Source organism: Typopeltis vanoorti, chromosome 9, assembly GCF_054136105.1.
Source record: "Typopeltis vanoorti isolate ZY-2024b chromosome 9, IOZ_Tvanoo_1.0, whole genome shotgun sequence".
NCBI lineage: Eukaryota > Metazoa > Arthropoda > Arachnida > Uropygi > Thelyphonidae > Typopeltis > Typopeltis vanoorti.
In genome coordinates this window covers 140006800-140023690 of record NC_143557.1, presented here as the reverse complement: position 1 = coordinate 140023690, position 16891 = coordinate 140006800, and the positions used below count along the sequence as shown (strand labels likewise).

General features: G+C 35.1%; 1 protein-coding gene across 1 annotated transcript in view; it reads left to right on the top strand.

Moving 5' to 3' along the window:
• The first annotated feature begins 701 nt into the window (after window positions 1–701).
• Window positions 702–16891, top strand: part of LOC150103627 (hemocyte protein-glutamine gamma-glutamyltransferase-like) — a 32141-nt gene continuing 15951 nt past the window's right edge. Inside the window, exons 1-8 of the mRNA XM_090398348.1 lie at window positions 702–1283; window positions 5451–5654; window positions 9036–9314; window positions 9418–9536; window positions 11345–11452; window positions 11782–11965; window positions 14568–14703; window positions 15592–15695. Of these exons, the coding sequence (XP_090254474.1) occupies window positions 1121–1283; window positions 5451–5654; window positions 9036–9314; window positions 9418–9536; window positions 11345–11452; window positions 11782–11965; window positions 14568–14703; window positions 15592–15695 (1297 nt within the window). The 5' untranslated portion in view covers window positions 702–1120. The remainder of the gene's footprint in view (window positions 1284–5450; window positions 5655–9035; window positions 9315–9417; window positions 9537–11344; window positions 11453–11781; window positions 11966–14567; window positions 14704–15591; window positions 15696–16891) is intronic.

Below are 16891 nucleotides of genomic sequence, written 5' to 3'. Positions count from 1 at the left end.
TTCGTAGCCTGGTTTGCTTGTGTTGTAATTCAAGAGACACCGGACTCTGATCTAATTCTTTCTCATCCTAGTTTTGGGTTGACATTTGCTGAATAGTCACTCGGATTTATGGTGAATTAATTTTCAAGCACAGGAATTGAGCGGTTTACTATACTCGCCAACAAATAGTATTCCTAGTTCATTACAAATAGTATAGTTGTAATGATACATAACAAAAGGCTGCTACTTTGTATTCTTCCCGATGTATTATACTCAGTTTAATGAATCTTATTCGACTAATCAGGAAATAAAACCTTTTTTTTTTCTAAATGTATTTATTTCTTTATTGCTCAATATCTCAAACGACACTTAAGTCATCTTTAGATATTTTTAGATGTCCCATCTTTAAGCTGTTTTTCTTGTCTTATACCTGCTTTGCATTTTCAATTAATCTTACCCTCAGCAAGTTTTTCTTAGGGGAAGAGGACTATGCCAAAAAAATTATTTTTTTTCCCTTTCATATTTCGAATGTTCCTAAATTTTGTCGGCGTGGAACAGATCAGTGAGAGGTGGGGAGGATGGACTGAACCTAAACACACGCACACATCCGTTGAAAGCCACGCCTTCGTGTCCGCTACTGGCATGATAAGAGAAAGAGCTCCCTGTAGCCTTATGACGGCAGATGATAGTCAACAAACTGCGGTCGCACTTCCGATTTTGGGGGCGTTTTATTTTTGCAGGAAAGCATTTCGATAGCGATAACATGAATGGCCCCACGCTTGCCAGGACTGATCAGTTAAACACACGCATTTTCTTGTATTTGGTGCCACTCTTGAAGAAGAAGTTCTGCTAAGACTGACCTCCGTTAACACTGGTGGAGACACGAAACTGGAGAAGTCAGTGATCCCTGCAAACGTCGAAGACTTTGGTTTTCCTTTATCAAGCATGCCGACACAGAGGAACAGAAGAACTCGCACTTGAATAATATTAATTTCCCTTCTATTTTCATAGGATAAACCACCTTCTCAAGTGTGAGGATTTTTTCTGTAGGTGGCGCTACTTTTTTCTTTTCAGCCTCCTCTTCAACACTTCGTAGCTCCACGTTGACATCTTTTTCAATCCAGCATTTCAATCTCCGGCGATGAACAGGAGCATTCCTCCGACCGGGAATGAAGGGGGTCGCATTGCCAGGCACTTGTCAGCGGGGGACGAAATTCACCGAAGACGAATGAATGCCAACATGAGGGAGGAATGGGAACGCAGGCGTCGTAGAGTGGGAGATTTCAGGAGAGGGAGAGAACCAGGTAAGCTGTGACCTCCGCTAATAACCTCCATTAATGACATCTGTTCATGTTTCGCACCTTAATTTAGTTACGAGTTAATTATTATTAATGATATCTGTCGTAATTGAGAACTTATTATTATTATTATTATTATTATTATTATTATTATTATTATTATTATTACTTTATTCACATAAGGGATACACAGTCAAAACAAGATATCATATTCAAATTGCACCAAGTGCACCGATAACTATCGGGATGACTTTGGTGTGTTTAAGCCACAGTCGGCCAACTTCGATTGCCAGATCTCGATATTTAGTAATTTTTCCAGTTCTTTGTTGTTGATGTTGTTATCACTGGGTGCTGCAATATCGATAATCTAAACCTGTCGATTTACGATAATTGTGATGTCAGGTCTATTGCGTTCCAAATGCCGATCAGTTTGTATTTAAAAGTCCCAGAGAATTTTTGCTGTTTCGTTTTCCAATTGAGTCTCTATTTTATGCTGCCACCAGTTATCAGAAGTAGGAAAGCCAATGAACTACTTTGGCCACTTGATCATGGCGGTATTTATAGTCAGTTTGAGCTATTTTGCTGCAGACACTGATTAGATGTTCTACAGTCTCATCTTTCTGATCGCATAATCTGCATTTGCTGTTATTATTAATGTTGAAAATTTTTGCTTTCATCGCATTAGCCTGTAATGCCTGTTCTTGAGTTGCTAGAATAAATCCTTCTCTTTCTATTTTAATGTATCAGTGCTGTAGCCATTGCCACCTTTTGTTCACGTCAATTTTGTCCTCAGTATCTCGAAGAAATTGGCCATGCAAGGATTTATTTTTTCAGCGCACATATCGGTTATTTTGCAGTTCCTTTTTGTAATCGGATTTGATTCCTGTTGCTTTTAGAAGGCTTTCTTCTGAAATGGCTTTTGCTCAGTGCTATTGTCAATGTAATTTTCTTAGACAAATTTCTTCTTCTTCCACAGTCTGCCTCATTTGCAGCAGACCCCGTCCACCTATTCTTCTTGGTAGGCACAGCCAGGCAACATCACTTCGTGGATGTAATGCATGATGCATAGTCATTAGTTTTCTAGTTTTGCGGTCCAACTTGTCCAGGTCTCTTTTTGTCCAATCTATCATGGTAGCATGTAATCGGAACAGCAGTATGACCCAAGAGTTCATCGCTCTAATTATGTTTAATTCATTGGATCTTATTTTCAGAATATTTCTAAATCTTTTGGTGTATTTTGCTGCTGCCTGTTTAAGTTTCGAGTGGAGAATATCACTCTCTTCTAATATTCCTAGGTATTTTACAGTGCTCGTTAGATGAATCTGCTTTTATATATTTCTTCTGATCAAAATTAAAATTGCTAGCGTGAGTAATTTTTCCTTATTTAGTAGATAAAAGTACACATTTATCGAAGCAAAATTCCATTTTAATGTCTTGACTGAAAATGTGTTCACTAAAGAGTCTATTTGCTGGGCCAATTTTCCATATAACTTCAAGTCATCCATATACAACAGATGGGAAATTTTAATATTAATTTAGGAATTTCATAACCAAGTTTTAATTTTAATTCCTTAAAATTATTATTATTATTATTATTATTATTATTATTATTATTATTATTATTATTATTATTATTATTATTCCAATCCCCGAAAGCTCTGAGGCTACTTTGTGTGCCTTCATTACAACTTCGCTTTCCGCTGAATGAATCCTGGAACATCCGGGACCTTGAAATGAAAAAAAAAAAAAAAAAAAAAAACTGGAGTTCCACTCGACTCACGGGGGGAATTTGGGATTTTTAAATTTATTTATTTAGTTTATTTTTATTTTTATATTATCCTATTAGTAAAAAATTAGTGAATTTAAGTCGGCCATATTGGAACCTATGAACTCCACAAATGAGCAACAAAGGCCTACATCAATATTAAACGCCCTACATTAATGTAAGCTAAAGCCACTCCTGTCAGAAGCAAATGTGGTAACAGAAACAAAACTAAAGTTTAAAAGAAACAAACCAGCTTCAGATAGCGCTGACTACGTCAATAGGATGAAGCTTGGTTACAAACTGAAAGACCAGAAGGCGAAGATGAAGTAAAATATCGACAATGGAAAATCCAGTTGGAACGAAAAGTCAACAAAGCTCCTAAATTAACAGCATGAAAAACGAGTTTATAAATAAACGTAATTGACCAATAAAACAATTACTGAAGTTACTGACTGCACAGAAAATTAAAAGACATGAAGCAAAAACAATCAATATATATATATACAAAATTTCAACTGAACCAAAGTCAGCTCTTTCAATCTCTACAGGGAGATACAATACACGCGCAAACAAAGAATCTCCCAGATAAAAAATGAAACTCTCTCGAAGTTTGGAAATTAACCTTGTACAATCCTATTGAACATAGTAAAGGTGCCTCATGGATTAAGGAAACAGAATTAAAAATGAAAGAAAAACAACTAGAATGCGTTGATTAGGAAAAAAAAAAAAAACTGGAGCGCATCTGGCAAAGAACGACTTACCTCAATTTAGGTAGAAACATCTAACAGTCTACAAAGTCAAATGGCAGAACAATTTATTAATCCGTTGAAATCAATAGCAAACGAAGATTGGATGATATCTGGGCGTACTTTGCACTTCCTGAAAAATAAGGATAAAGATGCGGACCCAAGTAACTATCGTTCAATAACATGTATACCAACTATACTTAAGCTGTTCACTGCAATCATAGCAAAGTCCACATACCACCACTTATCAGATATTCAGATTTATCCGATTGAACAAAAAGGCAATTTTCAAAAATCCAGAGGAACAAAAGACCAGATCCTTATCAATACAATGATCCTCAGAAATTCAAAAAGACGAAAAACTAAATTAAACATGGCATTGATAGGCTACAAGAAAGTATTCGATTCCCTCCCACACGCAGGGATCCTAAAATCACTATAAATATTTGGAATTAGTAAAAACTTACAGTAATGTTAAATTATCCCATCTGCAGTATATGGATGACTTGAAGTTATATGGAAAACAGCACACGCAAATAGACTCTTTACTGAACGCGATTCATATTTTCAGTCAGGTCATCACAATGGGATTTGGTTGGGTTAAATGTTCAATTTTATCTATTAAATGAGGAAAATTTAATGTTGGCAATTTAATTTTGACAGGACAAAATATATAAAAACAATTTCAACTAATAAATATTATAAATATTATAACAGATATTATAAATCCCTGAGAATATTAGAAGCCAATGATATTCTCCACTCGAAAGTTAAACAACAGGCAGCAGCAGAATACACCAAAAGAGTTAGAAATATTCTGAAACAAAACTAAATGGATTAAACACAATTAGAGCAATGAATTCTTGGGCTATACCAGTGATTCGATGCACAGCTGGCATAATAGATTGGACAAAAGAACACCTGGACAAACTGGATCGAAAAACTAGAAAAGTAATGAGTATGCATCATGCATTACATCCACGAAGTGATGTTGACCGGTTGTACCTATCGAGGAGAATAGATGGACGGGGTGTGCTGCAAGTGAGACAGGCTGTGGAAGAAGAAGAAATTAGTTTAAAAAATACATTGACTGAACAAATGCTCCGATCCTTTTTTTTAAAAAAAAGAAAAAGAAAAAAGATCTTCAATAGGAAATAAATTCGATGAGACGAAAGAACAGCAAAATAATCGGCATATGAGAGTAAACAAAAATAAATCCTTACACGACCAATATCTGCATTACAAACAAGGGAAAAACTGACAAGACCAAGGCGTAGCAATGGCCACAGTAGACATATGTTTAAAAAGAAACAGCAGGATTTATTCTAGCCAGTGAAAAACAGGTATCACAAAGAAATATAAGCACTAATTGAGTACATCAGTAATGGAAGCAGACACAGATTATGTGATCAGAAAGATGAGGACTGCAGAACATCTGATCAGTGCCTGCACGAATTACCATTCATGTGAGCAATTTCATTCACGATTCAGATACTTGGGTAGAATCAGAATCGCGCTGTATCACCAGTCAAATTGTTGTTTGAAAGATATCTTGTTTTGAGTGTGTATCAGTTATGTAAATAAAATAATAATAATAATAATAATAATAAATGTACCTCTGCAAATTATTTTGTGGACTGTTTTTTTTTTTTTAATTTATAGTTGGCGACCGAGGTATTGAAGTGCAGATGGTGGAACTTTATCCCCGAGAAAATGCGAAGGAACACCACACAAAGATCTACGATCTGGTGGATGGACCTGATCCAGCCATGATTCTGCGAAGAGGTCAACCATTTTACGTGGCCATCCGATTCAAAAGGACCTACAATCCGGACAAAGACAAAGTAAAACTGCAATTCACTTTCGGTGAGTATCCTCTGCTCCAGGCGGATGTACATCCAGACCTGCGAGGGTGTTTCAAATATTAATGATACAAGCAATTTTTTGTCAATGACTTCATCCTGATTTAGATGTGTGGGTGACACAATTGATTTTGGTACACTTTAGTTTCCACATGGTCGTCACACATATTTATTGTATTTAATTCATCAACAGGTTAACTGTTACGGCATGAAAGAAATGGCGTCCTTTTTAATTTCAATTAACAATAGAAGTTACAAAGTGCTTCAATTGCCAATCGCTTGCCTGCTAATTTATTCTGTAATCAACACTGATGGAAGAGAGTAATGTCACATAGGGAGTTCACAATTATAGTTTGTAGCGTCGTACTTAATTGTAGGCATTGCATGGAATAGAGTTATCATGCATTTGCATAAATTCCCTTCAAAAAGACCTATCTGTGCTTGGGCACCTCACAAACGTTTCTTTTTTCATGATCGTCATGAACGCTGTAGTGCATCTTAGTGAGATGTTAAGATCTTGGACAATCTTACTCCTGCCATTCATAAAAGTATTTGATCAAACCCAAACCTCTTTCAGAATATAAGTTTTTGCTTATATTTTTTTTAGGGGGGGATGTCAGTTCAATGTCAGTAAATACAGATTCATTCACTTCGGCGAGATTAGATATCCAATGTCATTTTATATTGGTGGGATTAGGCTAGAAGAAACTGATGAGGGTAAGCATTTTGGAGTGTTAGTAGATAGGAAGTTGAAGTTTAGGGCCATGTGACAAAGATTGCAAAAATATAACTCAAAAGATAATTGCAATGCTGTAACGAACTTTCACATGTAAAGATAAGGATGTTATTTTGCCTCTTTACAAGGCATTGATAAGACCTCACTTGGACTATTGTGCTCAGGCCTGGTCTCTTGGTTTCAGTTGTGATTCTGATATATTGGAGAGCGTACAAAGGAGAGTGTTAAAAATGATATAAAAAGGATTGTGGAATGCTGATTATGAAGACAGATTGAGAATTTGAAGACTGCAGACACTAGCAAACAGGAGAAAGAGAGGTGATATGATTGAGACTTACAAACTTCTGAAAGGGTAATACAGGATTTCAATTGATGGAATTTTTCAATTTATGGAGGGTTGGGAAAGGACAAGAGGGAAGCTGAGAATGAAGGCCGCTAAGAAGGAGTGAGGGATAGATTTTTCTGTCATTGGGTGATGCGTAATTGGAATGGATTACCATTGAATGTTGTGAGTGCAAGCAGCGTGAATGAATTCAAGAATAAGTATGATAGCTGGTGTGTGTAGTATGTGGCCTCCCTCGATGAGTCTCTGACTCCCTAGAGGTCTCTCTTGATAATAATAATAATAATTTCTACCAACCCGCATTTAATTTATGTTGGGAAACGAGTTCTTACCATGGAGAAATAGGATTCCACTGTGCACCCCCTCTACATATGCGACAAGATCCTATTTCCGATTGCAACTGATTTTCATAAAACAATGCAGACAAAGTCTTCACCCATTCGTTCCTCCCAACCTGCCTCCTACGAACGATGCTCTTCCACGTATTCACGGAATTCCATTTGTTTGCAAGAGAAAGAAGTTCATGGCTTAATATGAAAAAGAAAGTACAGACATTTTTCCAAATGGGAAATTTCAATATCCTTTCAATAGATGTTGCAAGACTTACAAGATTGTATTACAAAATATTTTTCAAGTTACAAAATGTGCGCTACAAGTTTTTAACTTCCTTATTGCATGTGCGTCTCTCACTGTGATTATTGGACTGAGGAAGGAAGGAAGTTGGCGTACAGGAAGGATTAGGAGGGAATCACTCCATGGACCAGTTATTAATTCGAACACATCAGGCAATGCCAAACAAATTAATTCTTAAGATTTATTATTAAAATAAGCACCAATAAATTTGGTTTGAGGTCCTCGAAATTACGAGAGAGAAAAGAAGATATTTTAAAGTTTATTTTAGAACGAATATTCGATAGCTTAGACCAGTGTTTCCCAGACTTATGTATGTAAAGGCCCCTTAGAAAAATTAAAATATTTCACGGCCACCGTCGAAAAAAAAATCGTAATAGAGAGATATATTATTATAATATTTATTGTATTTATATTCAATACAAAACATACACAGCGAATATTGCAAAAATCATGTAATAGCATCAATAGATCAAATCATAGTACCACGTTCCGATACAAGCACACCACACTAATCAAGATGAAATTAGTGAATTACGAGAATAAGGGAGTCCCGGACGTTTATAGTTCTGTAGAATGTAATCTCTTCTGTCAGCGCAGTCACTCTGCACCCCAAGCGTATTTCGTTCCCGTGCATCGCCCGCACTTATGTACACTAGCAATGAAATATTAATTTAAAGCACGAAAAACTTGGTCGTTTTAAAGGAGCGCAAGATTTTGCTTTTTTGTGTTTCTTATCAACACCTTGGAAATGAAACTTATATGAATAAGCTTATTTACTAATATTCATTAAGCGCCATAATACGCAGGAAGCAAAATTTGAACCTACACCGATGTGTGCTTTTTTTCCATTAAAATATAAAAAATAGCAAAAAAAAAAAAAGAAATAATAAAAATCAAATATGTTTATTTTAAGATAAAAAATATCTACTTAGTCTTAAAATTTTCATTTTAAATTTGGTTTCATTATTTTACGCCTCCCCCTCAACAAAACTAACGGCCCACAGTTTGGGAAGCTCTTGCTTAGATCACCACATTGAACAGTGAGTGTGTATTCATGCACAAAGACAAAAAACAGAATTCCTTTGGTTTTGTTTAGTTTTAAACAAATTGGTCCATGAGGATGGTGAAAATGTAAGCAGCTGTCACCATCTTTCTGGAGTTCTTTCGGAAGCAATCTGATTTCGTACATTTGCATCAGTACAATATTGAAACCTTAGAGTACACAGATATTATTAATATACAAAGATGAACTGAAATAAAGGGCGAGACATGTTTTTCATATTACATAGGCCTAATGTTGGCCTTGAGTGCAGGTCATCGTGTTTGGCATCCTCAATTTATGACATTTTTTTTTGAGGAAATTGTTCGCTGTGCCACAGTATAAAGTTTGAAAATAGATCTGAGTTTTAGCAGTAGAAATGAATCCTTTGTCATCAAACCAAGAGAACATTTGAGATCCTTTCCTACTGAATTCCCACATTTTCCCCAACCCAACTAGAAATTAGTTCTTGAAGCAGTTTTGGAAGTCGCTTTACAGTCACGCGACTCGGTTTTTTATCTTGATGCAATGAAAATGAAAACAACCACTTTTCAACAGCTCCTTATTCTAAAATATTGTTGCTGTTTTCTGTGCTATCGTTTATGTGTTATATGAAGCGATTTTCCCCTTTCAGGACCCGAACCTCACATGATCAGCAAGGGAACGATGGTCATTCTTCCAATTACCCAAGAGAAATCCTTCACGAAAGGAAATCATCTTTGGGATGTACGGACCCATCATCACAACGGAGCCATTCTCACGGTGCACGTCCAGATTCCAGCTGCAGTGTCTGTCGGCGTGTGGAAGATGCAGATCAATTCTTACTCACCTGATTCCCCATCGAATGCTGCCCCTACCGAGATAAAGAAATGTGAAGAAAACATTTACATCCTCTTCAACCCTTGGTGCAAAGGTCAGTCGGAATTTAAATCACGAGTCTTCTGACCATGCGCTTCAAATATATTTTTCTAAATTGAAACGGTCTATTGGGGATAACGCGATTCGTTTTCTTGCAGAGGATGATGTCTATATGGGAAATGAAGAGTGGAGGAAAGAGTTCGTGCTCAATGATGTCGGAAAGATATTTGTGGGTACAAAGAATCAGCCAGCTGGACGCCGATGGATCTACGGACAAGTGAGTCGTCGATAAAATTTTAACCTTCCCCCATATGGACTTTTATTTAATTTTGTTCTTGGATAAAAATTACCAAATCAATATTTTTGTTATTATTTTCACGTGCAGCGATACGGTAATCATTAGCAATGTCTCTTCATCCTCTTCAACTCTCTTACCTTTGGTATCACAATCCACCAAATACAAATCAATAACATCAGAAAATATCCGCAATCTCGAGTTCTTAATCCTAATTAACATTACATACATGTAACGGGATGTATACTATGGTTTATGTGTTATCGTTGAAGAGTTAAAAATCAGCGTTTCTTCAATGAAAAAAAAAACAAACAAACACCTATTTTGCTGACTAAAAATCGACTAATTCGAAAATAAACTGAAACAAGGCCTATAATAATATCTTCTAGTTGATGATAATAATAACAACAACCATGTTACCAAATGTTAATATCTTTCTTCAGTTAATAATTGCATTCCATTTGAGTTTAATAATTTTTGATTTTTTTAAATTTCTAAGATTTTTAAAATGCTATATTTTTCTAAATAAAAAAAATGATTTTTTTTCCTGAGAAAATGTCCTGACTGCTTTGTGACTTGTTCTAACCGTGTTGCTCTCATCACAAATATTACTCCCTATTGTGCGATATCATTCAAGGAATTGCCTGATGATACTGCTTTCCCAAGTAGACTGAAACTAATAATTCCGATTAATTTTCGTAGAGAATACAAATCACTTTTTCCTTTTATTTTCTTTTGATTTTTAGAATTGTTTAAGTTGACTTTGCATTGATAATGGAACCACAGAATTATAAATCCTTTCTACACTTTTCCAGATGAAAATTTTTCATCTTCCTTCTATTATGGTTGGATTGGTTAGAATTATGAACGAAGCAACTAAAACTACGAGACCAGTGTATTATGTCAGTTAACTGCATGTATGTTTCTGACGGGTTAAACTGTTTCTAAAGGAATAAAAAAAAGCCAAATTCCAGACGGGAGAACTTTACACCTCCGCATGAGACTGGCTAACTCATCTTCATCTATAAAGCCCACATATTCTTCTCGTTCTAGATAGGACTGGAAGTCAGGTTTTCCAACTGCAGGGCAGATGTCGATTTCTCACGACTGTATTACCAAAGCACTTTCATTTCTTTCGATATTTCATTATTATTTTTGAGGTATTTTGAAGTTTATTTCAGTGATGTTCAATGAGAATATTTTTGGTAACTTTAGCGTAAAAATCGAAAAATTATAAAATAATGCCTGCAAAGGTTGGTCGATTGGTAGAGCCTCCGCTACTAATGGCTCAGCAAAACGTTAAGCAAGCTTGAGCGCGGTTAGTAGTTTGAGGGGAATTAATCGTTTGATGCTGTTGGCACACTCTCCCTCGGTGAGTCTTTGGACTCCCTGGAGGTGTCAAATAATAATAATAATAACAACATCTGAAAATGAATGCAAAGTATATGTGGCTCCATCTACCTTTCAAAGATAACAACACTAAAGCGTGTCGAATGTTTGTTTTTAGAGTTTATTTTCTTATTTATGTTGACAAAATAAATTTTTGGGTTAGAATATTACATTATTATTATTATTCGGATAGCTCCATAAAGTCTTTGGACTAATTTTGTATTATTTCTCACATGCGACACATTCCAAATATTATACTATCGTTTCGAAATAATAAAAAAAGATGTGACCTTTCATATTTAAACTTGTTTCTAACATAGTTTAATTACAAATGCATTTTGATCGATGCAAGTGAAATCAAACAACTCCAATTAGCCGTCAATTTTCCTTATTTATTTTAGTTCACGGACAGTGTTTTGCCGGCAGCCATGTTTATCCTGGAAAATTCTGGACTGGACAGCACTGGAAGGACGAGCCCAGTTACAGTGGTCAGAAGCATATCGAAGTTGGTAAGTGAAACACTTCATTGAACGCTCTTATAATTTTGCTTTAAGATTTTTTCTCGGAAAAATTAAAGATAATATTCTTGTGTCTTACATATTTGTTTAGATTAAGATTAAACCAAAAAATCTTACTTGACGCGTGTTATGAAATCAGAATTAGGACTTCCCTAGTTATTGAAATTCTATTACAATAAGCGAAACCTTAGCGAGCACACACACACACACACACACACATGATAATTTTCTCATATCACATTTTCCTGCTGCCTAAACAGATACTTAATGTATTTAATTGACTGCTAAACATACTTTAAGAAGTTATCATCACTTTGCAGGTGAACAGCGAGGATCGTGACAAAGGGGTTCTGGAAGGTAACTGGTCAGGTGACTATGAAGACGGCGTTTCTCCTTGGATGTGGACAGGGAGTGCAGCAATACTGGAAGAGTATCTGTCGAAAGAAGGGTTGGAGCCTGTAAAGTACGGACAATGTTGGGTGTTTGCAGGCGTCACTACCACAGGTAAAAAGCCACGAAGTTAGAATCCGCGCAAAACTCATATCCCGGATTATATCATCATTAGCGAGCCCAAATCGTTTGTCTGCGCCAAGCGAGATCTTCTGTCTTTAATTTGAAAGATACCAAGTAGTTATTTAACCCTCAGAAATAACCCATATGAACTTAAAACCATTGCACAGATAGAATTGTAAAAATGAGCGTATGGAAAATGGGAAAATACTAAGAACAACATCTTTTATTGTTTTATGATGACGATGTGCTAGCAGAATATAGTTTTATAAGTTGATTTATTTTATTTTATTTTTTTAATATATTTTAACTCCGTGGTCTTTATCAATGTACGGTATTTTAGTACGGGAAGATCACGAAAGCATCAGAGTCGTTGTGATTAATAATTATATATGAATTGATTGCAAAAAGAACTACACCAATCCCTCGATTAATGCGCCTGATGCGTTCTTTAAAACAGGAGCATTAATCGAAAACGCACTAATCGAATATAATAACCTGTGGGAAAAGTATAATTAGTTCCTCAAATTTCTTTTTTGACCTTTAATTTTTTTTATAAAAGAATTAGAGTATATCTCAGGGACTAGTTAAAGGAAAACTATGAAGCTGAAAGACAATAAAACATATTCAGAATATCAATCTTTCGATGCTGTTGGCACACTCTCCCTCGATGAGTCTTTGGACGCCCTGGAGGTGTCACATAATAATAATAATAATAATAATAATAATAATAATAATAATAATAATAATAATAATAATAATAATTTATTATTCTACTTCTTAAACAAAGAATTGAGCGCACATAGCTTGGCGGGCATTCTGTTTCTTTTTTTTTCAAACAACTGACGGTATGGCCCTGTTGCCTCTTCTACTCTTCTGCAAATTTTACTGCTTCTCTCTTCATCGGGGTGAGCCTCCAAGCACTGCTGCTTAGAAACTTCGATTCTACGAAAAATATTTTCAAATTGTTTCTGTGGAATCTCTTTGGGCATTTGAGTGATTAAAGGTTCTTCATATTCTTCAGGATCTTTCCGCTGTGCATCCAATTTTAGCAAGTCGGAATCACTCAATTTCACAAAATGAGATTTAATTCATTCGATATTCATTTGAAAAGCCTCTAAAATCATTTGCACAATGTGGAAAAATCTGATTCCAAACGGCTCGCATATTGCTAGCAGTAATTTCATTCGACTTTGCGACTTTATAACCAGACTGAGATTTTTCTGATTTGGCTAGAAAAATCTTCGTCCCAAAAAAGACCGGTTACATCGACATTAAATATTTGTAGGTCACAATAGCCCCCTTCTTCCACAATTTTCTTTAAAATCTCCGGATAATTTGCGGCCACCTCCTAATCTGCACTTGCGGCTTCGCCTGAGATTCGAACATTATGTGGACTATTTCTCTTTTTGAAAAGCTCAAACCACCCCGCACTAGCGTGTAATTCTTCTTCTTTTCCATCACTGATAGTCGTTTCTTTCAAAGAGACTTTTGATTTAATAAGGTCAGTGATTAGCGGAATGTGATTTCGATTACAATCTTCGATCCATGTAAAAAGAAGTCTCTCTAAATCAATCATTATAATACTTTGATTTCGAGTGTATGCTTGATGAACTTGAAGCAACATTCAGCAGCTTTGCTTAAAATGGTCGTATCGTTGATTCACCCATTTTTGTGTTCTAGTCCTATTTATGATGAAAAGTTGGTAAAATACTTTAAAATAAAAGAGTAAGGAAACCAATTGCAAAGGAGGCACGAGATATGATCATCAAAATGCTATGTAATTAGCATACGACATAAATTTTGATGGTAAATTTGGAACATAGCGTACATGGGAATAGTGTAGTATGCCATTAAAAAACAACTTTGTAAAATGTTTTAAATCGGTAAATAAAGTATTTCATCCTGACGAGTAATTTTTTTAAAATTTTTTAAATCTGTAACATTTCTTTTTAAGATGTATACAAGCGCACTAATCGGATTTTAGAGGCGCGCTAATCAAATTAGGGTATCGAAAAAAAATGACTAATCAAAAACGACTAATTGGAGGCGCATTAATCGAGGGATTGCTGTATATAATTATATTTAAACTTATTGCATTGTTACATTTATTTATTAGACAAATTAAATATTTATATTTTCTGTTAATATATTAATTATATTTGATATAAAAATACGCTTCTAGAGAATAATCCAAAGTTGTACAGCAAAAAAAGCTGTGCTAATGATTCAAAACAATCCATAAATTCATTTTTTTGAAAATATGTTTACAAACAACACAATTTTAAGAAGATAATAAGACCTTGTAAATTTCTGCATTAAGTGAAATTTAAATAAATAATAATACAGATGGCGCCATCTTCCAGTAATATTAAGTAACCATCAATATTTATAGTTAATTGATAAATTCCTTTTAAAAAATACAGCGACAAGAGAATTGGTTTTTACAACAAAAATAACTACCACTTATTGATTTAGATTTCGTAAATGCAAATATGGATCTATAAACTTTCATAATACAATTTAAATTATTCTTATTTGCATTAATGAATTTTGCTACCTGTGTAACATCTTTTCATGTCGCCATTTTCCGTAGTATGTCGTGCATTGGGGATTCCATGTCGAACAGTCACCAACTTCGTTTCCGCTCATGACACCGATCGAAGTTTGACTATTGACAAATACTTTGACGAGGAAGGCGAAATCGATGACATGACGAGTGATTCCATCTGGTGAGTATTAACATAATACACATTTTTTTTATAAGTAGAAATTAATAATCTCGGAAATATTGGAATATGGCAAAGAGAAACATATTGTAGTTCATTTCTAAAAATTCGTTAAGAACGAATAATTAATTTGTATTGAGGAGACGTGGAAATTTATAGTGTAAAATGAGTAAAGGTATTGTGCAGGTATTTCTGGTTAGTGTTGATTTGGTCTACCCGGCGATGAGGTTACGAACTCTATAGCAGTGCCCACATATAATAATAATAATAATAATAATAATAATAATAATAATAATAATAATAATAATAATAATAATAATAATAAAAAGAAGACCATTTTTCTTTTTAGCCTTTTTTTCTAGCGGTTGTCGAGTTCGTTAATTTTTGGAGCATGCGAAAGTAGGGTTTTTCTCCATAAGAAACTCAGTTTCTTTATCTTGCAACTTGGAAAAACTCACCAGAGAATTCTCGGTATTTTTGCAGAATGCTTGCAACCACTAGATGGCAACAAATGCACTTTGGCCAATGTACATGGCTGGAGATTGTACTAATATTACTGTGAGGGTGAAGATAGTAAAGCGAGATGCTCCCAACAGATTTTTAAAAGACATGGAAAGTTTGGGATTACTGCAGAAACTAAGGCTAACAAGACAATAATTAAAAAACCTTTATCAAGGCTCCTTGCTTCTTAGACGAGATTTAATCCCAGATCTTTACATCCAAAGAGTGTCATCAATACCGAGTTAGGCTATTTCTTAGTGACCCCTACTCTCTTTGGGAAATCAAAAAGCAGATATGATTTATTTGTTTATTTATTATTCAGTTATAATTTAAAAGAGAGGTTTAAATAAATGATATGTTTGAAATTCGATTTTGGTAATCCAATTCCAGGAATTTTCACGTCTGGAATGATTGTTGGATGGCCCGACCTGACCTTCCTAAGGGATATGGAGGATGGCAAGCAGTGGACGCCACCCCTCAAGAAACTAGCGGAGGTAAAAAAAAATAATCAGTTAACTATTGTAGATTAATTTAAAACATTAATAGTGAACTTACAGTAATAAGATAGTTTTATTATCATACGATAATAGAATCCATGATATTTTTTGTATGGCAGCTCAAAGATGGACTTTATTACACCAGATTTTAAGAAATTTAGGTTATAATTCCTGAGGGAACAATGAGGGATTACTGCGAGTTTTATACGTTGCATATTTTAAGTAGCGTAATTATAAATAATTATTATTATGTATTGAATATCAGCAGAAACCTACGTTGAATTGCATTTTTGTCTGTCTAGGTAAAAGTGAAAAAGATTTCACTGATGACTGTGAGAAACAGTTTAAATCATCACAGAGACTCCGTTTGATTTGTCACGTCTCTTTTCGTTACGACAGTTAAAGATTCTTGGTGTAAGAAAAGTAGATCTTCTCTGAGGATCTACTGCTGGTCATTAGGGCTAATTCAATGTTCATTCCGATGTAAAAAGAAAAGGATGTTATGAACATGTAACTGCTTGGCATCGAGAAGGATTAAAGTAAAGTGACTGAATGATTTGAATTTTTTTTTTAATTTGATTGCCATGTAAATTATAATTCCCACTTTCAAATTCCAAGCTTAGCTGGTCATTAATTCATCAGTGGGATCCTAGAGATGGAAAACGGTTGACCACTTTCTCCATGAGTTTGCAAAGAGTCTAAGCGAGGGCAGTGAGAGTTTGATGTCTGAATATTTTCTTAGGATGGCCTGAATCTAAGAGTGCTTCTGTGCTGTGGGGATAGACGGCTGCTGCGCGTAGAAGCATGCAGAGATGACATAAGAAGTTAAGGGGTAGTTTCGGTGTACAAATTTTGAAGGTCTTTTTTTTCTATTTAGGAAGGGGATCCATCAAGATCAGAATATTTCTTCTTGCTCAGGCTGTTAAGGATCCTTCCAAGGTCATTCTAACAAAACACTAGAGAAGCACAAACAGAGTGTTCTTAGTGTAATGTTGACCGAAGGCCCGCTTTAATTTTGATTGATATTACAACGGTACCACTCATTGTCAGAAGTGTTGAAGCAAGAACAAACAAGGGATCCCGGAGAGTGAATTGTTGGCACGATTATCGTTTGGGCAGGAGGAAATTCTTTTACGTTAGAATGTTTGATTTATTTTGCTTAGTTTGCTTTAGCACACTAAAATAATAATGAA